General features: G+C 41.4%; 4 protein-coding genes across 7 annotated transcripts; 1 reads left to right on the plus strand and 3 right to left on the minus strand.

Moving 5' to 3' along the window:
* Positions 1-90: 90 nt before the first annotated feature.
* LOC135554117 (uncharacterized) lies at positions 91-2770 on the minus strand. Of its 3 annotated transcripts, none has more exons than XM_064986186.1 (6): positions 2614-2770; positions 1997-2152; positions 1719-1841; positions 1343-1423; positions 1003-1150; positions 91-695 (listed from the first exon to the last, which is right to left on the minus strand). In XM_064986186.1, exons 2-6 carry the CDS (start codon positions 2142-2144, stop codon positions 587-589), a joined length of 609 nt encoding a protein of 202 aa, XP_064842258.1. In that variant the 5' UTR covers positions 2145-2152; positions 2614-2770; the 3' UTR covers positions 91-586. The 3 variants fall into 3 exon arrangements, with proteins under 3 accessions (XP_064842258.1, XP_064842256.1, XP_064842257.1); XM_064986184.1 differs by having other exon boundaries at positions 1719-1844; XM_064986185.1 differs by lacking the exon at positions 2614-2770 and having other exon boundaries at positions 1719-1844; positions 1997-2599.
* An 83-nt stretch (positions 2771-2853) lies between these two features.
* On the minus strand, positions 2854-4750 carry LOC135554118 (U11/U12 small nuclear ribonucleoprotein 25 kDa protein-like). 2 transcript variants are annotated; one of them, XM_064986188.1, is made up of 6 exons: positions 4258-4750; positions 4070-4160; positions 3854-3953; positions 3653-3727; positions 3493-3557; positions 2854-3158 (listed from the first exon to the last, which is right to left on the minus strand). In XM_064986188.1, the coding sequence occupies exons 1-5, from the start codon at positions 4492-4494 to the stop codon at positions 3500-3502; spliced, it is 561 nt and encodes a 186-aa protein (XP_064842260.1). In that variant the 5' UTR covers positions 4495-4750; the 3' UTR covers positions 2854-3158; positions 3493-3499. The 2 variants fall into 2 exon arrangements, with proteins under 2 accessions (XP_064842260.1, XP_064842259.1); XM_064986187.1 differs by having other exon boundaries at positions 3854-3959; positions 4258-4749.
* A 20-nt stretch (positions 4751-4770) lies between these two features.
* Positions 4771-6500, plus strand: polr3k (polymerase (RNA) III (DNA directed) polypeptide K). The gene is made up of 3 exons (XM_064986189.1): positions 4771-5204; positions 5330-5417; positions 5676-6500. The coding sequence occupies exons 1-3, from the start codon at positions 5094-5096 to the stop codon at positions 5801-5803; spliced, it is 327 nt and encodes a 108-aa protein (XP_064842261.1). The 5' UTR covers positions 4771-5093; the 3' UTR covers positions 5804-6500.
* Positions 6501-7773: 1273 nt separating this feature from the next.
* On the minus strand, positions 7774-20764 carry LOC135554116 (cell death-inducing p53-target protein 1-like). The gene is made up of 6 exons (XM_064986183.1): positions 20560-20764; positions 17056-17116; positions 16341-16503; positions 15541-15684; positions 15115-15412; positions 7774-10614 (listed from the first exon to the last, which is right to left on the minus strand). Exons 3-6 carry the CDS (start codon positions 16423-16425, stop codon positions 10503-10505), a joined length of 639 nt encoding a protein of 212 aa, XP_064842255.1. The 5' UTR covers positions 16426-16503; positions 17056-17116; positions 20560-20764; the 3' UTR covers positions 7774-10502.
* Between the last annotated feature and the right edge of the window lie 3387 nt (positions 20765-24151).

Here is a 24151-nt window from a genome sequence, read left to right on the forward strand (position 1 = left end):
TAAAACAACCCTATCATGTGACTTTTTGTTTACCCAGGAGTTCCTAAACACAGCCACCACTAGGCTTGGATAAGTCACATGCAGCTTTAGAGTTTACAGACCTTGAAACACTATTTTCCTCTGTTTTACAATTCACACAGGCTTTTTGCAGGTCAATAAAATAAAAAAAATTTAAATAAACAATTTAATGTAGTTTCTCTAATAAATTGCATCGATGAAGACATTTTATTCCAAGAACAATGCAATACATACTAACTTAAAATGTACAGGATGACGACATCACAGGAGTGGTGGGAGTGACACTGACCACAGTACAGTTGTTGGGAATTTAGGATTTTTGTGTCAATTTTTGTGTCTTCTCACTCAGCAGAACATGTTTCACTATGGCTTGGCTCCATTCAACATTCATTGTCCATTTCCTCCTCATCCACTGCTGTCCTATACCTGCAGGATGGGACAGGGTGTCTAGTGAACCCCAAATGGGTCACCTCAGATTCAAGGTAGATGCCTCATCATCACAAGAGGAGATGTCCAAGCCCAGTCTGAGACCTGTTTATTAGTCTCTGTGTACATGTGGGCCCTTACCTCAGAGCTTTTTGATGGTGATTATTGGACTTCGACACTTAGGACATCTATGCGTGACATCTTTGAAGTTATCAATGCAGAAAGGGATAAGGCAGCAGCCAGCCACACAGCTGAATGAGAATAGACCAGAAAGGATAGTGTTAAACTTTGCATTCCATCAGGTGATGTGATTATCAGATATGACACTAGCCCAAAGGCACTGGCTTTTGTTCCAAACTGAAATTTGCATAGTACTGCAGGAAACAAATATCTGGAATGCAGTCTCCAAAAAGCACCTTTGTTAACCGAAATATCCTACTCCCTCCAACTCTAGATGAAGCATAGAGTTGAAAACACCTCATTGTCGACCTCCTGTCCATTCAAAGATGGCAGACAATTGGTAGTAACACAGCTGTAAGACAGTGCAGGTCAACTCACCCAAGTACAGACATTGTGACACAGACCAGACAGGCCACATTGCCTATTGAAGTGACAATCTCTGTGGTGATGAACTCTCGACACTGTGGGCACTGGGTCTGAGCTGAGCAGGGAGGAAGTTTCTGGATGTCCAGGATGACCTCTGGAGCTATGGAGGGAGTGTAGTTGTGACCAAATCAAATCAAATTTTATTTGACCATATGACATCACTCATCTATAGGACTAGCCTTTGATCTAAGCAGGCCAGGAAAATAATTGTAGCAAAATGGGGGAACTGCTTGAAATAATCCACAAATGAACAAGTTCACAACTCATTTGACTCTCAGTCCAAGTAACTCACCTGGTATAGAGGGTGGAGCTTCAACAAAGACAACAGAGAGGTCAGGGAGAACAGATACGCCCCCCTGACTGATGATGCACTCTGCAAAGGACATTAAAGGGAGACCATTAATTTTATTTTTTTAACCTTTATTTTACTAGGCAAGTCAGTTAAGAACAAATTCTTATTTTCAATGACGGCCTAGGAATAGTGGGTTAACTGCCTGTTCAGGGGCAGAACGACAGATTTGTACCTTGTCAGCTCGGGGATTTGAACTTGCAACCTTTTGGTTACTAGTCCAACACTAACCACTAGGCTACCCTGCCGCCAGAATGGGAGTATTAAGAGAGTGCTGTGTGAGAACAGTATCACCATAACAGAGGTTAAGTAGACACACCTTTTATTTGGTCCTTGGAATGGAGAATGTTATCTTGCCTTTCCTGCAGCTCTCTCTTCTTCTCAGACAGCTCCTGCAGTTCCTTATCAAGGTATTGAATCTCAGTCTGCTCCTTGGAGCCATCTGCTGGACAAAGAGAGGTAATACATGTCTCAGAGGGGGTCAGTGATAGAACACATCAGCCCAGCTGGGTCATAGCTAGAGGCCACATCACATCCATTCCTGCCATGTGCATTTACTCAATAATAGCGTTTCTTGACAGTGAATTTCCTCTTTACCTGTGCTACTGTGGTTGGTGCGGTTTCTGAACTCCTGCAGTATGGTCAGCATGTTCCTGCGATCGATTAGTTGCTGCCTCCTGAATGACAGTTGGTTCATCTCCATGGAGATCCTATCCAGCTCCCTGTGCTCAGAAGAGCCAGACATCCTGGGAGCTGAAAAGAACCACCAGCATCAGACATCACAAAGGTGTAACATTTCAACCCACCACCAGTCAATGCCACCAATCAGGTAGTCCGGTCTGAAATGCATGCCAGTCGCCCAGAACTATATAGTGTTAGGCCAACAATTCCATTTCTTCAGATGATTGGGTCATGAAGTTAGACACATTCAGATCAATTCGATTTATTCCTGTTATACAACTTGGATGATAAGCCAAAAGACACCGCGCTAACTTTATGTATCAATGTAAGCATCAACCTTGCACATCTACAAATACTTCATACCGAGACAAACTAATGTAAGGAGATCACGTTCTGTTTGTACAAGTCAGACAGATTGATGTGACCCAACATGACTAAAAAACAAGATTTCAAAGATACAAAATATATTTCACATTTTCTCTTAGCTGCTGCAAATTAAATGGTTACTGTAATGAGACAATATAGATTTTTACCTGGTTTCACTGGTTGCTCCCAGATTGTGCTGTGGGAACTGTGATGCTCCTCTATGTACGCCAGGAAATAGTGAAATATTTTGCTTGTTTTCAACAAGGACTACCTACAGGAGATATTTACATATTGTGGTTGTACTCTCACTGTTAGACCAGGCGGCACACCCAGGTCTGGTTAAATTATTTAACGGCAGATAAAATTGTAAAACATGTTCACTGTAATTAGGTGATATTTCAGGGGTGTTTGGTTGCACTGTAGCCTTTATTCATATTTGGAGTGGCACAATTTTACTGTACAAAACGACAAGAGAATATGTCCAAACAATAAACAATTGAGCCCGTACGAAACATTCCACACAATCATATCTACGACATGTAAAAAAAAACATTTGAGATGTCCATTGAAAAACCTTTTAGACATCAACTGAGTCATGTCAGTGTATGACTATAGTTGCTGTACATCTCCAGGTTGAAACATAGAGGTCTGAAGCAATGGGGACTGAGCAGTCAACTCACAGGGTCGGCAGGACTCCACACGGTAGTGAGATCTGAAGTTGGAAGCACATAGAGCAGCGTTATTCATTGTTCAACTCAATGTATTATCAATAATATTATAAACATAAAATATATATTTAAAAGGGTTGCCAGTGTTATACTCCCATGGGGAGTGCAAGAAATACAAATGTTAAGTCCTTTTCGAAATGAGTATTATCTTATTATAATGGAAAATGCCACAGGCACATAAGACAGTGGTATTTTCCAATAGCTTCTCTCGTTCATACGGCCATAAAATTGTATTAGTTTTACAGTCATCATTACAATGGTACCACTTTGCTTGTTAACATCTTTCAGATGAGATCGTAGTTCAGAAGACTACTGTACCTCCGTTTCACTTCTTCCTCAGTCTCTTCATGAATGTCACCTCATCTCGGTTTCTGATCCCATAACTGACAATAAAACAATACAAGAAATGTTGTTTTCAGTTAACAAAAGCATTATGTAATATACTCCATAATCACAATGGTGTTTGATTGCAACTTACTCCTTTAGTTTCATTTTGTCATCATCAAGCTTCTCCCCTTGAAATATGAGATGAAAGGTTCTCCATACGTATCTCCTGCACACGAAAAGCACAACTGTGAGTGTGTGTGTGTGTGTGTATAACTATAGTTGTGGGGACAAGAATTTCCCACAAGAATAGTAGACAAACAAAAAATTTGACCAACTGGGGACATTTTGTTACCAGCTGACATGCTTCACCCCACCCTCCCGTTGCTGTTTCAGCTCCATGAACCTCTGAATGGCTTTCTTCAAATCCAGCACCAAGGCATTCTGCACCACCACTATAGCTGACCAACACACATTGGAATGTCACTTACACACACACAGTATCATTCATTTGACCTGCTCAAATAGAACAGAAATATGGTATTCTACTAAGAAACAGTCAGAAACTCACGCATTACTTCGCCATCCGCTTTGCATACACGGACAGTCATGGCTTGGCCATACTCCAGAGCAACCTGGGAATTCACCTCCTCCAGAGTCACCTGCAGGAATCGCAGGCAGCAGTGAGACATTGGTTAGGCTGGAGGACTTTACATCATCAAATAGATACATTTCACCCGTATGGATTAGGTCACCAACCTGAATAGGAAGGTCACAGAGTAGAGGGTCCTGTACAAGGCGAGCCAGTCCTTCTTCAAAGATGTCCAGGAATTCAGAGTGTGGTAATGCTTCTTCATCCTCCTCATCTTCCTCTTCAACCTCCTCTGGTTGTTCAACCTCCACTTGGTTCATCTTTCCCTCTGCCTGTCCTAACTCCTCTTCCTTTACAGACAGTCCCTCATCCAGGTGAAGGGACTGGGTCTCCTCCCCCATCATTTACACTGTGAATAGGATTTTGTAGCTAAAGTTGCTGACCAGTTTATGTTAGCTAGCTAGCTATTTCATGTAAGATTAGCTAGTTAGATAAACATATTTTCACACCTCATACTCTATTGATCAACGTGTACAGTAAAATATATATTACGCGATTACTAAAACATACCTAAACTGTAGCATACAAATAAAGTATATTTGGAAAGTCTGAATCTCTGCAATCCATGCTAAAACATTTCGCGACCGGCATGTACGTCACTCACAACATACCGGAGTCAAACTAGCCTTAGTGGAGGTTCTGACTTGTACCGATTTGGGATACTGCTATTTCTATCATCATTGTTCCATTTCTAGGGCTCTTTTTCTAATATAATACAATATAGTTCACTTTGAGTATAAATTAGAATTATTTTAAGAAGGAACCATAAAGAAATAGCAAATGTTGTTTCTTACCGAACCTTTTTAGATGTAACAACGTTTCACAAGAGAGTGGAGGTCAACAACGCTGTCAGGATTTTTTATCATTTCGCTAAATGATTGAAATAGATGTATAAACTTAGCTACATTGTGAGATCGGTTCTGGCCAATTTAGTCAAAAGAATATGCTTCTGTTTTGTCCAACATGTGGGAATGTGTTGATTGTAGAGGAAGGACAGAAGTGCTATCGATTCGCCTGCAACACATGTCCGTACGTGCATAACATTACTAGGAAGGTAAAACTAACTTTTACTTAATTCCTAGACTTATTGCCAAGTAACTGATGTCTGCCATGTGTTCTCTCTTACAATGTGTCATTTTAAAACGTATTGATACATTAACATGTTTATCTTTCCCATAGGTAAACAACAGGAAGTATCCCAAACTGAAAGAGGTTGATGATGTGCTTGGTGGAGCTGCAGCCTGGGAAAATGTGGATTCCACGCCAGGTAAATTACCAAATCACCTGCATAATTTAGCTAACATTTCAATCAGTATGTGGTCACTGGTCATCCACGCCTAAAATGATAGAACACGGGCTGGATTGTAGCCCAAAGGCTGGCAGATGGCATAGTTGGATTAGATTTACCCAGCCTCCTGTGTCCACCACTAGACCTATAGAGGACAGGTGGTCACAATGGCCCATATTCACTGTTACTTATTGCCAGGTATGCATTTACTCTAACCCTCATATTTGTGTTCTTTAGAAAAATGTCCCAAGTGTGAGCACCCCCGAGCATTCTTCATGCAGATTCAGACAAGATCTGCAGATGAACCGATGACAACATTCTACAAATGCTGCAATTATGAGTGTGGACATCGCTGGAGAGACTAAACTGGTGTTCAATTGGATCTCTACTTGAGAACACTAGTTGAGTCAGCTAACCTGGTTTTATAGTGTATGTGCTGTAGCCAAATCTTCTGTTGTCATGCCAGACAGCTTTGGCATAACAGTGAATAAACAGATAGGAGTTTGCTAATAGCACAAACAGACTGGACCACATGGCTACAAGTTGACCACACCATTGGCGCTGAGCTTGTTGGTGAAAAAGTAGCAAGAGTTGATGTAATATACACTTCTACCAAATATGTTTTATACACAAGAGTATGTCCTTGCTTTATTTAGCATTGTGATTAGTTAACTTCTCTTTGTGTTTCCTATTACATTCAGAAGTCAATTGCACTTCCAATTTATAGTTGAAGATGCATGATTTGTGTTTGAGTAGTTGCCAAATGGCCAGAATCCATTGTTGGAGTCATTATTGTATTTCTCATAGATTTGTTTTACATACTATAAAAATTACTTTGTGTTTTTGGATTGAAAGAGTATGACTATCTGATGAAATTACTAATAACATCACAAATACTGGTTTGTTTTGTTAAAATAACTGCACTGTATGCAACAGTAATGACCCAACTCATCATTTAGATGTACATGTACATTAGACAATTATTTATTTTTTTGAGGGGGAAACAGACCAACTACAAAGACATTCATTGTGTTCAAAGTTAAATACAATCCTTAAACTCTGCTTTTACTACATGTTCTTACACAGCCTCAAGCCACTTCACACTGCATGTAGAAGATTCAAGAGCGTACAAAGTTAAGAGACCAGCCTGTGAAACGTGTCCATAAGAATGCGTGTACATGCAGACATACCCCACCTGCCGTCAGTGTTTACTGTATATAAGCATGCTGGTTATTGGTGTATTGAGAGGAGACGAGACTCAAATGAAGCAGACAAAATATTTTGCATACCATACATTGGACTGGATCGAACACGTTAATATGAAGCAGATGATAACATCACTTGAATCTGCATTCGAGATTACATTATTTCAGGCAAGACTTGGTGATAAACTTGCTTTTGTACACCTGTATCTCTATGGCATATCAGACTAACATGCATCAGAGCAATAGTGATCAAAGCTAGACAAGGAACACTAAAGAGAAAGAGCAGATTGTGGCGTTGAGACCTTAACTTTGCTTGAATAGATGATTTAGCAGGTTTATGCACAGAAATGCTGAATACGAAGGAATGTATTTGAGATGAGGTTGAATGTGAAGGACATTCTGTTTATCATTAAAGAAATGATGTAACCCATCAAAAAAAGGTAGTAAAACACTGACGAGGGAAAACTCTACTTTAATGGTTCCCTCTGAACATCAACTGACAGACATGACCAGTGAAAGGATCATCTGTTTTGGATTGGGCAGGACAGAGTAGTGTGGGCCAGCAGCACAGATTGACACACATTGGCCTCGTGACAGACTGGACATATGGCCTGAGAGAGGATGAGTGCACAAAATGGCAGTGATATCATGCAGAGCGCTTCATCATTCTAATGTGCCCCTCCAGCAGAGCGGATTGGACACTGCCAGCCAGGTCGGCTTCACTTCGTTTCCTTCCTATATGGAAAAATACAAGGAAACCTGTTTTTTTCAGTGTGGACTGATAGATCATCTAGAAAATCTCGGTCTCTGACATGTGCATGGTTATGGTGCTTGGTGACTGCATGGATGTTGAAGCTCAATGTAGCCCTGTATCAGTGACAGGTGATGTGTTTGTGGAAAGTACAGGATTATGAGTAAAGATCAGGTTCACTCACACACTTAATTTGACACCAAGCCACATGTAAATTATCCTTAATATGACATAGTCCAAGTTGTTGACAAAAGTCAAAAACTAGCTAGTCTCCTTACCAGTTGGGTCTTAATGATAACGAAGCTTGGCAAGCAAGGCTATAAATTATCTAACTGAATGGCAGTCTAAACCACTTAAATAAATAAAAACTACAGTAAAGTCATGGCAATTATGGTTTTATGAATGTATGACATTTCACATGGTAACTTGTACATTTGCAATACAAGCACACATTTTCTTCATTAACAAAATTGAATACATTAATATGGACATGACTGGCATTATTGTGTAACAGCTCGAGCAAAAATCACTGGACATCAAGTGACTAAAGCACAGAGGATTTAAAAAGACAGTAACACATACTTCTCTCACTTAAGTGAGAACAACTGAAATTAACTCAGTCTTACCGACTCGAGTTTGTCCTAACAAATCTGATACATGGTTATTTCCTTGTAACATTGGAAATGGATATACATTAAGGTTGTAGGACAAACAGGGTGATTAGAACATAAACATAAAGTAGGTCTCAGACATGGACGTAACCTTCCTTGTCCTCAATATTAACATGTTAAATTACATTAAATAATTACAAAAACAAAAATACTGACCCTGCAATTGCTGATGATGGCTGACAATTTTGATTAAAGTGACAAATGTTTACAGCTTTCCCAAAGTGTGACCTTTCTCTACCCCTCAAGTTTGATCCATAAATGTCAAATTCAAAGCCTTCCTGTAACCAAATAATTTTATTTATAAAGTATGCAAGATGTACCGTGTCTACAACTCATCTTTTCTCAATTGTTATAAGTTTCTGTTTTTAGATCAGGTTCAGTCCTGTGTGATGTGTCTATCTAGCACTTATCGAAATGCCTGTACATAGCTAGGTAAGTGAGTCTGGACAATAAATATAGCAGAGGTGGCTGGTGGGAGGAGCTATAGGAGGACAGGCTCATTGTAATGGCTGGAATGGAATAGTACCAAACAAATCAAACACATGGGCAACGTGTTGGACTCCGTTCCATGGATTCCATTCCAGCCATTACAATGAGCCTGTCCTCTTACAGCTCCACCCACCAGCCTCCTATGATATACAGTAAATATAGTGAGTGTGAACAAGTCAGTGCTTTAGAAAGTGAGGGTAAAGTTAGGAGGGCTAAATGAAGCACGACACACTGAGCAAATGTTGAAGAAAGAACATAGGCTGCAACTACAACCATGAGGAGCTGTGAGTTAATGTGTGCATAAGATATATATATATATACAGTGGGGCAAAAAAAGTATTTAGTCAATTGTGCAAGTTTCTGTGCAAGTTTTTGTGCAAGTTATTCTACTTAAAAAGATGAGGCCTGTAATTTTCATCATAGGTACACTTCAACTATGACAGACAAAATGAGAAGGAAAAAAATCCAGAAAATCACATTGTAGGATTTTTAATGAATTTATTTGGAAATGGTGGAAAATAAGTATTTGGTCTATAAAAAAAGTTTCTCAATACTTTGTTATATATCCTTTTGTTGGCAATGACAGAGGTCAAATGTTTTCTGTAAGACTTCACAAGGTTTTCACACACTGTTGCTGGTATTTTGGCCCATTCCTCCATGCAGATCTCCTCTAGAGCAGGAATGATGTTTTGGGGCTGTTGCTGGGCAACACGGACTTTCAACTCCCTCCAAAGATTTTCTATGGGGTTGAGATCTGGAGACTGGCTAAGCCACTCCAGGACCTTGAAATGCTTCTTACGAAGCCACTCCTTCGTTGCCCGGGCGGTGTGTTTGGGATCATTGTCATGCTGAAAGACCCAGCCATGTTTCAACTTCAATGCCCTTGCTGATAGAAGGAGGTTTTCACTCAAAATCCCACGATACATGACCCCATTCATTCTTTCCTTTACACGGAACAGTCGTCCTTTCAAGAAAAACAGCCCCAAAGCATGATGTTTTCACCCCCATGCTTCACAGTAGGTATGGTGTTCTTTGGATTAAACTCAGTATTCTTTGTCCTCCAAACACGACGAGTTGAGTTTTTACCAAAAAGTTATATTTTGGTTTCATCTGACCATATGACATTCTCCCAAACTTCTTCTGGATCATCCAAATGCTCTCTAGCAAACTTCAGACAGGCCTGGACATGTACTGGCTTAAGCAGCGGGACACGTCTGGCACTGCAGGATTTGAGTCCCTGGCGGCATAGTGTGTTACTGATGGTAGGCTTTGTTACTTTGGTCCCAACTCTCTGCAGGTCATTCACTAGGTCCCCCCGTGTGGTTCTGGGATTTTTGCTCACCGTTCTTGTGATCATTTTGACCCCACCGGGTGAGATCTTGCGTGGAGCCCCAGATCAAGGGAGATTACCAGTGGTCTTGTATGTCTTCCATTTCCTAATAATTGCTCCCACAGTTGATTTCTTCAAATCAAGCTGCTTACCTATTGCAGATTCAGTCTTCCCAGCCTGGTGCAGGTCTACAATTTTGTTTCTGGTGTCCTTTGACAGGTCTTTGGTCCATAGTAGAGTTTGGAGTGTGACTGTTTGAGGTTGTGGACAGGTGTCTTTTATACTGATAACAAGTTCAAACTGGTGCCATTAATACAGGTAACAAGTGGAGGACAGAGGAGCCTCTTAAATAAGAAGTTACAGGTCTGTGGGAGCCAGAAATCTTGCTTGTTTGTAGGTGACCAAATACTTATTTTCCACCATAATTTGCAAATAAATTCATTAAAAATCCTACAATGTGATTTTCTGGATTTTTTTTTCTCATTTTGTCTGTCATAGTTGAAGTGTACCTATGATGAATTACAAGCCTCTTCATCTTTTTAAGTGGGAGAACTTGCACAATTGGTGGCTGACTAAATACTTTTTTGCCCCACTGTACACGTGTCTGTCTGTTGGTGGTTAGCAGATACGCTTGTATGTGTAGATGTAGCCCTTGCAGTAGGGGCAGGTGTGTATCACATCCTTGAGATCATCGATCAGACAGGGAATCAAGCAGCAGCCCAGATCACACCTGTGGTAGAGGAGAGAAAAAGAAAATATAAAAACAAACCACCAGAGAATACAGACCATAAATCAAGTCTTATTAACATCCCGCTGCTCTCCTTCATTTCATTCTGTGGTGTTTGGGCGGAAATCAAATATTTCCTTCCGTAGTATATTATTCTGTGTTTATACCATGGCATTGTTGAATACTCGTTTCTGATTGGCTTGAAGGTCATTCTATAGCGTGCATTATTTCCTTATGAGGCGTGGTAGAATTCAATGGCTACTTCATTCTTATATGTTCTATGCTTGAGCTGCTTTTGAAAGCAAACGTTTAAATTGAAAACATTATTGGCATTGTTGCATTCGAATTTCATAACAGCAAGCAGAACTGATGCTTTGGTTAGCTATACTAGCAAGTCTGTTTGGTTACCAAGGAAACTACTCTCGTTACAGTGTCTTCAGAAAGCATTCACACCCCTAGACTTTTTCCAGATTTTGCTATGTTACAGCCTGAACTTAAATTGGATTCAATTGAGATTTTGTCATCACTGGCCTACACACAATACCCCATAATGTCAAAGTGGAATGATGTTTTTTTATTTTACAAAATGAACAGATCGTACCCTTTTTTTCTCTCCAAAGTTTCACCTAAAATGACATACCCAAATCTAATTGCCTGCAGCTCAGGACCTGAAGCAAGGATAGGCATATTATTGGTACCATTTGAAAGGAAATACTTTGTTGCTGTGATAAAAGCATTGTTGTTTTGCACTCTCCATGCACTCGCATGTAATAGCTACTGTAAATTGGGCAATACAGTTAGCTTAACAATAATTTATGCTTTTTGCCCATATAAGACATGTCTATGTCCTGGAAAGTTGGCTGTTACTTACGTCATCCTAGTCACATTAGCAACAACCGTCCCGGTTTAGTGACACCGATCCCGAAGAGCTTTTAATTTAAAAAATGAAAAGTTGAGTCAATAAATACTCAACCCCTTTGTCATGGCAAGACTAAATAAGTTCAAGAGTAAAATGTCGCTTAACAAGTCACATATAAAGTTGCATGGACTCACTGTGTGCAACTGTTTAACATGATTTTTGAATGACTACCTCGTCTTTTGTACCCCCCCACACACAGTGGTGACTTGTAATGGTAATGTTCCCGAGTTGCACCGTGATTGGCTCAGCATTCTGTCACTCATGGGGACACCACGTCACTGCCAAATCTAAGGGTAGGGCTCGAAAATGTAAGCCTCTTGGGTGCTGCCATAGAGTTACATCAGAAGTGCCCATCCAAGAAGGCTCAAGGTCATTGGCCACAGATAAAATTACATCAAATCACGTTATATCTACCGTAGCTTTGATTGGACTGATCAAGTCAGCATCATACTTTTTAAAATCTTCGCTAGTAATCATCCTCAATCAAGTTGACGACCTACTTGCAAATCCTTGTCATATGAAGAGAAATAATAGATAAAATGTATCGGTGCTCATCGGCCAATTGGCATAAACATTACACAACAAGTTGGAAATCGCAAATTCAACAATGAGTGGTTTGGAAGGAATCAGTCTATAACTTCCAGTATTGCAACGCAATCACTAGCCTGCTATTCAGCGGAATGGCTTTGTGGTCCAAGTCTGGGTTTAAGGGTCTCTTTTCCAAGCTTAAAATTATAAATATTCAACATTGGCCATGCTGTCCATCCAACATGATTTCTGCCGCACTCAAAACAACTTAACTTGGAAATCTGACTTCAGTGAGTTCAAGACAACTAGGAACTCTGGGGGGGGGGAACGAGCTCCGGCTGTGGAAATAAGTTTTAAACGGTCATCCAACTCGGAATTGTAAGTCAGGAACTCGGGCCTCTTTCTAGAGCTACGACCTGAAGATCACTGACGTAAGCATAATTCAACCTAGTTTCTTTTCCCAAATTCACAGTTGTCTTGAAGCAACATAAATCCAGAGAATGCCAGACTTTGATGACAAAATTTGCCCACAAAAGGACCGCTGCGCCACCTTCCTGTTGAAGTGAGCACAGCACAATAAGGTAAGTCCACAAATGTCTTGTATGCTGCTGCATAAATTATGTAATATGCCAGGGAGATATGTATACATTAGCTAAGAAAGTAATACTAAGTGTATGTTGTGTAGTAAGCTTGTGTAGTAGCCCATGTGCCTCACCCTATTTCACCTACTGCTCTGACTTTGTGGTGCACATGTAGACTACTGTTTTAGAGAAATGTAATCATTGAATATTGTAAGACCTTTCATTGTCTGCTTATGTGCCCTTTATTTATCCTACGGTTCTGACTTGGTGTACAGAGAGATGTTCTGAATTCTGCCGCTGTACATTTCAAAAGTGCTGAACAAATAGTTATATTGACTACATCTGTCCTAGCGCGCTGAATAATGTCTTAATCGAAATTACGGATTGTCTCTTATCCGCTTATCGTCCCCTTATGCCACAGTTTGTACATCTCAATTGTCAGTAGAAACCACATTTGTTTAAGCAAGTCAGCCAAAACAGCTATGTTTTTTTAAGGCAGTAAATGAGGCTGAATGAGCTGTTTCACTGCCAGACAAGGCTCCGCTGGTAGCCAGGTGTAGCAGTGTTAAGGTGTTGGGACTGCTGTTGGGACTCTGCTGTTAGGACAGCTTTATGTAGGCCCTAACAGTTTGTGGACACCATTTGTCACCGTTATAGTGCAATTAATTTATTGTTTAGTGTTGTGGCTTTGCTGGCTTGCACCCCCCCCCCAAAAAAAAAAATTTGATCCACCAAGAATTACATGCTAAAATCGCCACTGCCCACACATACAGATAATTGTATGGTCCCTCAGTCGAGCAGTGAATTTCAAACACAAAAGACCAAGGAGGTTTTCCAATGCCTCTCAAAGAAGGGCACCTATTGGTAGATGGGTCCAAAAAAAAGCAGACATTAAATATTCCTTTGAGCATGGTGAAGTTATTAATTACACTTTGGATGGTGCATCAACACACCCAGTCACTATAAAGATATAGGCGTCCTTCCTAACTCAATTGCCGGAGAGGAAGGAAACCGCTCAGGGATTTCACCATGAAGCAAATGGTGACATTAAAACAGTTAGAGTTTAATGGCTATGAGGATGGAGCAACAACATTGTAGTTACTCCACAATACTGACCTAAGTGACACAGTGAAGAAGAGGAAGCCTGTACAGAATAAAAAAATATTCCAAAACATGCATCCTGTTTGCAACAAGGCACTAAATTAATACTGCAAAAATGTGGCAAAACAATTAACACTTTGTGTTGCAGAAAAAAAGTTACTGTGTACCACTCTCCATATTTTCAAGCATAGTGGTGGTCCATCATGTTATGGGTATTCTTGTAGTCATTAAGGACTGGGGAGTTTCAGGATAAAAATAAACAGAATGGAGCTAAGCATAGGCAAAATCCTAGAGGAAAACCTGGTTCAGTCTGCTTTCCACCAGACAGTGGGAGACAAAAATGGTGGTCTCGCAAAGATCAACAACCAATTTGACAGAGTTTGAAGAATTTAGAAAATAATAAAAATGGGCAAATGTTGCACAATCCAGGTGTGACTTACCCAGAAAGACTCAGCTGTAATCTACAAGGTATTGACTCAGTGGTGTGATTACTCATGTAAATTCAATATTATATATTCATTTTTTATAAATTTGCTAACATTTCTAAAAACATGTTTTCACTTTGTCATTATGTGTAGATCTTTTTATTTTATTTATCCGTTATTTTACCAGGTAAGTTGACTGAGAACACATTCTCATTTGCAGAAACGACCTGGAGTTACAGGGGAGAAGAGGGTGATGAATGAGCCAATTGTAAACTGGGGATTATTAGGTGACTGTGATGGTTTGACGGCCAGATTGGGAATAAGCACAGGACAACGGGGTTAACACCCCTACTCTTACGATGAGTGCCATGGGATCTTTAATGACCTCAGAGAGTCAGGACACCCGTTTAACGTTCCATCTGAAAGACGGCACCCAACACAGGGCATTGGGATATTGTTTAGACCAGAGGAAAAAGTGCCTCCTACTGGCCCTCCAACACCACTTCCAGCAGCATCTGGTCTCCCAATCCAGGAACTGACCAGGACCAACCCTGCTTAGCTTCAGAAGCAAGCCAGCAGTGGTATGCTGCTGGCCAAATGGGTGAGAATACAAACAACACATTTAATAAATGTTTAATTCAGGCTGTAACAACAAAATATTGAATAAGTCAAGGGGTATGAATACTTTCTGAAGGCACTGTATCTAGTAAACTTGTTAGCTACTTCAGTGGATGTTGAACACATTTCTACCTGCAAATGACCACATTTCTAGCAGCAAATGTGTTCAATTATAGCCATGATGTGAAAGAGATTATCAACTCTGGGCTTTATGCGTTCTCTGGAAAATAATGTTGTGGAACACACCTTCCACGTCGTTTATTATTTTCCACTTGTTGGTTATCCGTTACATAACCTCTACACAATGTAGTACACCAATTCTCCCTCTTACCCAACAAAGAAGCAGAAGAGGCAGAAGACAGCGTTCATGAGGCCCACGCTGTGGTTGATGCGGGTGATGATGGGCTGCTGGCAGTGGTGACACACAGTCTGTACGGGTGCTGTCTGGAATATCTCCCCCTGTAGCACGGTCACTGTGGTAGCTGTCCCAGGGGGTACCAGCACCGTGTGAGCCGTCTGACCTGCCACAGGCCCAAATTGAATGGGCCCCGGGCCAAACTGCCCCGGGCCAAACTGCCCCGGGCCAAACTGCCCCGGGCCAAAGTGACCTGGCGGAGGGTAGAAGCCACCTGTAGGGTAGAAACACAAGGCGGTATGTACTGTTTATGTTCTGTATACAGGTGCTATGCCAAACACGGGTATGCATTTAGAGTCACCCATCTTATTTAATTCCCTCTGTAGACCAGTGTATGCCTACCATGTGGTATGGGCATGGCCCCATCTCCTGGGACGTGTGGCGGCAAGAAGCCTGGCTGTAGTGTGGCCTCGTAGGGTGGAGGGCCATAGTCTGGAGGCAGGGGGTGTCCCTGAGGAGGACTCGTCGATACAGGGACCGCCGAGCCTGGGAGAGAAAACACAGACAAACAAGAAGGATTTATTAGTGAGCTCTCACAGCAATGATTGATTGAAGAAACATGACTTACGTTGGGCTTAAATCAAGTAAGGCATTGGCCCATTATTAAGAACATGCATCATCATCTGTTACTCAGGCCAGAATAGTTATTTTTCATAGCTTTACAATTCTCAAGGATTTGTTACGTAGTTTGTAACAAATACACTTTGTTGATCACATTCCCACGGCTGGTATTTTGTTGTAAGGAAACCTGCGGTGGAGGGGGAGCCCAGACAAAGAAAGATTTGTTCACAGACAGGGCCTACTTTCAAGGTTTCCTTGGTGATGTTTCTCTAGGCCTTTCTCTAACCAGCCACACAAGAGCTGATATGGGAGGCATTTAGAGGCAATTATGCAAATTCACACCAGTTTCCCTACAGCTAGTCAGCTACAGTGCAAATACTAAATCAGCAGCCCAGTCGAAGAAACCAAATGGTATTTTGAAGTTCCCAGGTATGCCTGTGCGTGGTTCCTACCCTGGACATCTGTCCATTTGTAAAATAGTCTCTTAAAAAATGTCTCTTTTTGTAGTCTTGTCCCAAACTAAATGTTTTTTTCCTCCACATCATACACAAGAGAGAGAGACAGTTCTAGAATAATTGTACCCGGAATGGCTGGCTGTCCATTCTTCTCCTTGATAAGAGGGGCGCTGGGACCTCCGGGGTAGGGAGGAGGGGGGTCGCTGGACATGCTGACTGGACCTCTGGATGGGGAGGGGCCTGGGGTAGAAGCTCCACTCACCACTGGCCTTGGACTCGATCAGCCACTCTGTGAGAAGAACACACACAGGCCTATCAGTTCACTGACAGTCAGTTCAACACCCAAACACTACATGATACAGCAGCTGCCTCGCACTTCAGCTACTGACGTATTCAAATAAATGAACTTATCTGACATTTTTGTCACAGTATTAACTTGTCTTGGTAGACCCTAGATCTTTTCAATCAAGTGAATTGGTATGATAAATATGATGGATGCAGACAACATTCAACAGTATTGCTGGATAACGCTGGGTTTAGGCTAGGGCTAGGCTACTGCCTCTGAGGCCTCTAGAATATTACATTTGCAGGGATTTAAGTCAAAAACAATGGCAATTGCTTTCAATCCACCCTTTACCTAAATGTGTGTTAGGATAATAAATAATACTAATGTTTATCATCTAACACACTCACGACAGCAAACATTAGGGAGTTTAGCAATGAGTTGGCAGTCTGACATTAAAACAGAAATGACCTCCTAAAGCCACCAATATTTACAGAAAAACAGAACCCATGGAAGCAGAGTGAAGAGAAGGGGAGAAGGGACATTAGTCATGATTACCTGATGATGACAGTGGGGAGTTTCCACCTACAGAGCCTGCTCTTCTGTCAGGTCCAACAGCCTATAAGAAAAAAGGGAGAGAAAAAAGACAAGTTTATTGCATGTGGTCCTATTTGTAAATTGCAATTGCTACTTTCTCAGGCAAATGAAAAACACTGACAGTATGCAGCCATTAACAAGTGCTAGGTTAATTATAGACAACTTGCTTCTCTCAAACATTGGCGCAATAACATTTAGTCTCCAAGATACGAACCCATGCCTGCCCATTAATCACAGTCGACTGCATCATGGCATTCCTATGACTTCAATTCATTCACCTGACAACACAAGCACTTACCCAAGACAATCGCAGTAGCCTTTACATAAAACAAGCACATTGCCACAAAAATGGAGCAGCAAAGCTGTCTGATGTAACCAACTTAGCCTATGTCAACGAGAAATTTAGCTCTATAGTCCTACAATTCACTTCAGCATAAAGGAGATTGACTGGCCAAACGACACAGGAGGAGCGGACATTATTGGAACAGTTAAGAACAAGATATCAAATGTTATTTGTCACATACACCGAATACAACAGGTGTAGTAGACCTTACCATGAAATGCTTACTTACAAGCCCTTAACCAACAATGCAATTTAAAGAAAATACACACACAAAAAAAGAGAGAGAATAACACATCATTTAAGAGCCGCAGTAAATAACAATAGCGGGGCTATATACAGGGGGTACCGGGAAACGGGGTCAATGTGCGGGGGCAATGCAAATAGTCTGGGTAGACATTTGATTAACTGTTCAGGAGTTTTATGGCTTGGGGGTAGAAGCTATTTAGAAGCCTCTAGGACCTAGACTTGGTGCTCCGGTACCGCTTGCCATGCGGTAGAAGAGAGAACAGTCTATGACTGGGGTGGCTGGAGTCTTTGCCAATTTTTATGGCCTTCCTGGTATAGAGGTCCTGGATGGCAGGAAGTTTGGCCCTGGTGATGTACTGGGCTGTACACACTACCCTCTGTAGTGCCTTGCAGTTGGAGGCCAAGCAGTTGCCATACCAGGCAGTGATGCAACCCGTCAGGATGCTCTCGATGGTGCATCTGTAAAACCTTTTTGAGGATCTGAGGACCCATGCCAACTCTTTTCATTCTCCTGAGGGCGAATATGTTTTGTTGTGCCCCCTTCACGACTGTCTTGGTATGCTTGGACCGTGTTAGTTTGTTGGCGATGTGGACCCCAAGGAACTTAAAGCTCTCAATCTGCTCCACTACAGCCCCATTGATGACAATAGGGGCGTGCTTGGTCCTACTTTTCTTGTAGTCCACAATCATCTCCTTTGTCTTGATCATGTTGAGGAAGAGGTTGTTGCCCTTGCACCACATAGCCAGGTCTCTGACCTCCTCCCTATAGGCTGTCACATCGTTGTCGGTGATCAGGCCTACCACTGTTGTGTCATCAGCAAACTTAAATGATGGTGTTGGAGTAGTGCCTGGCCGTGCAGTCATGAGTGAACAGGGAGTACAGTATGGGACTGAGCATGCACCCCTGAGGGGCCCCCGTGTTGAGGATCAGCGTGGCGGATGTGTTGTTACCTCCCCTTACCACCTAGGGGCGGCCCATCAGGAAGTCCAGGATCCATATGCAGAGGGAAGTGTTTAGTCCCAGGGTCCTTAGATTAGTGATGAGCTTTGAGGGCACTACGGTATTAAATGCTGAGCTGTAGTCAATGAATAGCATTCTCACATAGGTGTTCCTTTTGTTCAGGTGTGAAAGGGCAGTGTGGTGTGCAATAGAGATTGCATCATCTGTGGATCTGTTGGGGCAGTATGCAAATTGGAGTGGGTCTAGGGTTTCTTGGATAATGGTGTTGATGTGAGCCATGACCAGCCTTTCAAAGCATTTCATGGCTACAGACGTGAGTGCTACAGGTCGGTAGTCATTTAGGCAGGTTACCTTAGTGTTCTTGGGCACAACAGACTATGGTGGTCTGCTTGAAACATGTTGGTATTACAGACTCATATGTCATCTCAGCAATGCAGCGCAATTAACTTGGCTACAGATTAGCCTAACAGACTCTACAATAACATAATCCTCACCTGACTACTACATGTGTCTGAAAACAAACACAGCCTAGCCTTGGGAGCAGGACACTGCTATGCCACCAGCTGTCCAGACCTGCCATCCATACTTTGGCCTACTAGGCTTCACTTTCCCAGGTCAGCTGACCATGCCTGTGAGAGATCACCATGCATGTCAGGGAGTCTCTAATTTGAACATAAACTGATTAAGAGGCTGGCCTGCCTGCTCCAAAACAAACAGTCAGAATGCCAGACAGCGCAATAGAAATAAGCCTGTCAAATGACTGGGTAATCTAAGGCAGAGGAGAGCTATCAAACCAGTTAGTGAGTGTGATGTGAAGACTGATTAAGCTGGGGAAATGACAGGGATGTCCAGGGTATGATAGAAATAAAAATTTACAAATGCATGCATGGCATCTGAATGTAGGTCACCATTCTATAAGAGCTAGGCTAAGTTAATACCCGTATTGTGCCCAAGACAACCTAGAGAAGGCCATGAATTTGCACTTGCGCTGTTTGATTAAACTGGAAAGTAAGCATTTAAGCGTCATACATTACAACAGCATCAGAAATTCAGAATTAGAGTACAGAACACTTAGGTTTAAGGGACATCCAGAGACGCATCAGTCATGCACTTCATTATGTCTGGATGAGCTTGATTTGGTCACAAACAGTTGAAACGGGCCTTCATTTGTTATAACATTACACTGAATTCCAACAAAGCCATTGAGGATCAATGATGGTGATGATACAAAAAAAGTGTCATTGCCAATTTATGTTTAAGTAGAATATGAATGAGCCATCATCATTTTCAATAATTTACCTAAAAATAAAGAAGATCAACTACACTATTTTGTCATGTGGAACTGAATCAGGGGGGGTGACATACAACAACACCAGCATAGGGCTCTCTAGTGAGAGGCAACTTTCTAGAAAGCTTCATCCATCCTTTTCCTGAATCCTCTTGCTCCAGTAACTTTATTTACATAGATGATCCGCTCAACCCACCAGACAAACACTCTTTACGCAATGTAGCTAGCTATCTAGACATCGACACAGTTTAAATCAAACATAAATTGCTATCTTAGCTAGCTAGCTAGTCGTTACTGCATTTAGGACTTGTTGACGTGAGAGAAGCCTCGATTTGACTGGACGTTTACATCAGCTAGCTAGCGTTATACAACTGTCTGCCTAGTTAGTATAGTTGCTACTGTAGCTAGTTCAACTAGATAGTTAGGTATCTAGCTAGCTATTATTTTCATCAGTGAAAATAGAACACATTTCAAAAGAGCAGTCAAGTTACATGTAACGTTAGCTAACTCACATTGAGTAACATCAGTTTAAAACTAAACGGAGATTAACGTTAGCTAGCTACGTTACGTTAACTAGGAAACAATATTTGAGATGCAATCTGCTAGCTATCTCTACACGGAATTTACCTGATGTGTTGTCTCTTACACACAATTGGAATTAGGTGATGACGACAGCTATATCACAAGCCTGTTTGTCGGGAAGTCAAATGATGGCAACTGTTAGCTCGTCTGTTTATCATTCATCTACTCAACATCCGCCTCTTGTGGTGCTTTCAAGACAATTGGGAATTCGGCGAAAAAAACGAGATCAAATCACGACGCCGGCGAGCTTCAGGTCGGAAAGTCGGAACTCTAGAAAGATGCAGCGTTCAAAACTCGGAAAGAAATCAGTTCAATTCAAATGCGCTTTATTGGCATGGGAAACGTGTTTACATTGCCAAAGCAAGTGAAATAGTATTTACAACGTTGTTTGTGCTCCACTGGTTGCCCTTTTCACATGGCAACGGCAACAAATCTCACTGCTTTGATTGCACACTGCTGTATGAGTTTATCAATGCTTGATTTGTTTTCAAATTCTTTGTGGTTTTGTGTGAAATATGTATCTAATGTGGCCATAAATTTGGCAGGAGGTTAGGAAGTGCAGCTCAGTTTCCACCAATTTTTGTTGTGGGCACACAGCCTGTCTTCTCTCAAGATCCAAGTCTGACTATGGCAGCCTCTATCAGTATCAAGGCCATGCTCACTGAGTCTGTAACGTACATAGTCAAGGTTTTTCTTAATTTTGGATCAGTCACCGTGATAAGGTATTCTGCCACTGTGTACTCTCTGTTTAGGGCCAGATAGCGTTCCAATTTGCTCCATTTTTTTTGGTTGATTCTTTCCAGTGTGTCAAACAGTTATCTTTTTGCTTTCTCATAATTTGTTTGGGTCAAATTGTGTTGCTATCCTGGGGGGTATGTTTGTGAACAGAACCAGCTGGCTGAGGGGACTCTTCTGTAGGTGTTTCACCTGTCTTTGTGATTGTGTCACCCATCTTCCCCATGATCCCCTGTGTATTTATACCTGTGTTTTATTTATACCTGTTTGTTTTTTTGCTGATTCTCATTTTGGTCTTTTTCATTTTGCGAATTTTTGGTTGGTGAGTTCAGACCTCAAAACCATAGAGTGCAATTAGTTCTATAACTGATTGACGTATTTTTGTTGTTGCCAGATCCTAATTGGGATGTTGAGTTTTAAGTTCCTTTTGATGGAGTAGAAGGCCCTCCATGCCTTATCTCTTAGATCGTTCACAGCCTTGTGGAAGTTACCTGTGGTGTTGATGTTTAGGCTGAGGTAATTATAGTTTGTGTGCTCTGGGGCAGTGGTTTCCGACCTTTTCATTTATTTTACCACCAACTGAATTTTTCTCTGCCTGAAGTACCCCCTCAGGTCCTAGTATCCCTGGTTGGGAACCACTGCTCTAGGGCAATGGTGTCAGGATAGAATTTATATTTATTATCCAGGCAACTAGACCATTTCTGGAACACCATTATTTTTGTCTTACTGAGGTTCACTGTCAGGGCCAAAGTCTGACAATCTATGCAGAAGATCAAGGTGCTGCAGTAAGCACTCCTTGGTTGGGGACAGAAGTAGCAGATTATCTGTGAACAGTAGACATTGGATTTCTGAATCCAGTAGGGTGAGGATGGGTGTTGCCCAGTAGGGTGAGGATGGGTGCTGCAGACTGTGCCAGCAACCTACTGCTCTGGGTATGACGATGCATTATTTGTGTCTGTTTCACACACATTCTTGCACTTTTTAGAAGTGTCACATTTGTAGACACCGATGATACTCAGTAACGTAACAAAGATGAGAAATTAATCTTTTCATATGTAGACTAATGGCCTAAAATTAAATGTATGATGGATATGTCAACATTGCCCGTAACATAATACTGAAGTTATTCTATTTGATGTAGAAACATTTTGAACATAGGATATTTACTGAGAATGGGTTAGATGGGGACTCTTGGATAGCGTATATTGTTCAGCTGTTAAGTGATCTGTAAGCGTAGTGCAGAGGCGCTCTTCTAGGCTTGATGTGCATTCCCCGTAATACACTCGTGTCCCCCGTGGACTGGCTGGTACTCTACATGAAGCATCCTCCATTCAGGCTCTAAAGGCACCATTTTCCTCCTTAACTAGCTACATTGACAAGAATGCTGGAAAAAACACAAATATTTTCTGACACCGGGGGCTGAATGCGTTGTGCAACATCCTAAATTGCTCAAAAATAAAATGAGTGAGTGTGATGTGACCACTGATTAGGCTGGGGAAATTATGGGACTTTCAAGGGTAGGACAAAATAAGAATAAACAAATGCATGGCATCTGAATGTCTGGCACAGCTCTATAAGAGCTTGGCTAAGTTATCTGTATTTAGCCCAAGGCAACCTGGATGAGGTGATGAGTTTGCACTTTACAGTTTAATCAAACAGAACATGCATTTAGGCCTCATGCATGATTAGAACAGCTTTAGAATCCGAGTACAGAACAATTAGGCTTGATGGACATCTAGAGAAGCTTCAGTCATGCACTTCATTATGTCTGGATGAGTTTGATTATATCACAGACAGTTGCTATAACTTTACCTTGACATCCAATTAGTGAGCAACAAAGTAATTGAGGATCAAGGTTCCACCATGGTGGAAAATTGTGTTTCATGAAGAACGTATGCATAATTTCCCCGTTGTTTTCTGCCTTTTCTGCTCCACTCTCATTCCAATATCACATTGCATCATTTGGTGATAGTTTGCACCTGGTTCGCGCCCGGGTATGGGTGAGGGGACGGTCTAAAGTTATACTGTTACATTGATGCTGTTGACCCGGATCACTGGTTGCTGCGGAAAAAGGAGGAGGTCAAAAGGGAGGTGAGGTGTAACAGATTTGAATTGATTTAATCCCTGGGCTTTTCTCCCATACAAACAAACTGAAACTGGACATAGGCCCCTGCACTGTGGCAATGATACAAACACAATCAGCCTGAAACTAAATACACACAAGAGGAAAGGTATTTGCGTTATACCAATGACTGCCTGGGTCTTTCCATGAATAGAGTGCCTTTTTGCATCACTTCGATATTATTATTTAACTAGGCAAGTCAGTTAAGAACTAATTCTTATTTATAATGACAGCCTACACGCTGGGCCTGTGCACCCTATGGAACTCCCAATCACAGCTGGTTGTGATACAACCTGGATTCAAACCAGGGTGTCTGTAGTGACAACTCTAGCACTGAGATGCAGTGCCTTAGATTGCTGCGCCACTCTGGAGCCCCACAATGAAGTAGAAATTGTGCATCAATATTCAATTATTAAAGCCTGTGATATTAAATGACATGCCCTTTAATATAAACCACATATAACATTTAATAAATGAGATTTATTTATATATCTATAAAACTGACTAAAGTACCAGAAATCGGCATTTTGACATGTCCCATGGCATGTTTTACTGATTTCTAGGACGATTTTAACCCCACATTTTCCAAAGTTTCCACCATCCTTGTAAAGCCCTAGTTATTTTGATGCCTCAACAGATATTTCTGAAGGCTGTTATTTATTTCATGTGATTATTGATTAACTTAAGTTTGTCCCTCATTTTAAGTTCAAGTCTGATTTATTTATTTATATACTTGTATTTAACTGAACTCTTGTTTTAATGTGGTTAAACCATTCCTTT

Source organism: Oncorhynchus masou, chromosome 14 (assembly GCF_036934945.1).
Source record: "Oncorhynchus masou masou isolate Uvic2021 chromosome 14, UVic_Omas_1.1, whole genome shotgun sequence".
Classification (NCBI taxonomy): domain Eukaryota; kingdom Metazoa; phylum Chordata; class Actinopteri; order Salmoniformes; family Salmonidae; genus Oncorhynchus; species Oncorhynchus masou.

Bases quoted from the DNA above. Each gene is read 5' to 3' on its own strand.
- polr3k (XM_064986189.1), top strand. From the start codon at position 5,094: ATGCTTCTGTTTTGTCCAACATGTGGGAATGTGTTGATTGTAGAGGAA. The intron at 5,205-5,329 runs GTAAAACTAACT...TCTTTCCCATAG, and splicing joins TGCATAACATTACTAGGAAG to GTAAACAACAGGAAGTATCC. The intron at 5,418-5,675 runs GTAAATTACCAA...TGTGTTCTTTAG, and splicing joins AAATGTGGATTCCACGCCAG to AAAAATGTCCCAAGTGTGAG.
- LOC135554116 (XM_064986183.1), bottom strand. From the start codon at position 16,425: ATGTCCAGCGACCCCCCTCCTCCCTACCCCGGAGGTCCCAGCGCCCCT. The intron at 15,685-16,340 runs GTACAATTATTC...TTTCTCTCCCAG, and splicing joins TGGACAGCCAGCCATTCCGG to GCTCGGCGGTCCCTGTATCG. The intron at 15,413-15,540 runs GTAGGCATACAC...TCTACCCTACAG, and splicing joins GGCCATGCCCATACCACATG to GTGGCTTCTACCCTCCGCCA.
- LOC135554118 (XM_064986187.1), bottom strand. From the start codon at position 4,494: ATGATGGGGGAGGAGACCCAGTCCCTTCACCTGGATGAGGGACTGTCT. The intron at 4,161-4,257 runs GTTGGTGACCTA...CGATTCCTGCAG, and splicing joins TCTGTGACCTTCCTATTCAG to GTGACTCTGGAGGAGGTGAA. The intron at 3,960-4,069 runs GTGAGTTTCTGA...TGTGTTGGTCAG, and splicing joins AGCGGATGGCGAAGTAATGC to CTATAGTGGTGGTGCAGAAT.
- LOC135554117 (XM_064986184.1), bottom strand. From the start codon at position 2,144: ATGTCTGGCTCTTCTGAGCACAGGGAGCTGGATAGGATCTCCATGGAG. The intron at 1,845-1,996 runs GTAAAGAGGAAA...CTCTTTGTCCAG, and splicing joins CACCAACCACAGTAGCACAG to CAGATGGCTCCAAGGAGCAG. The intron at 696-1,002 runs GTGAGTTGACCT...ATTCTCATTCAG, and splicing joins GTCACAATGTCTGTACTTGG to CTGTGTGGCTGGCTGCTGCC.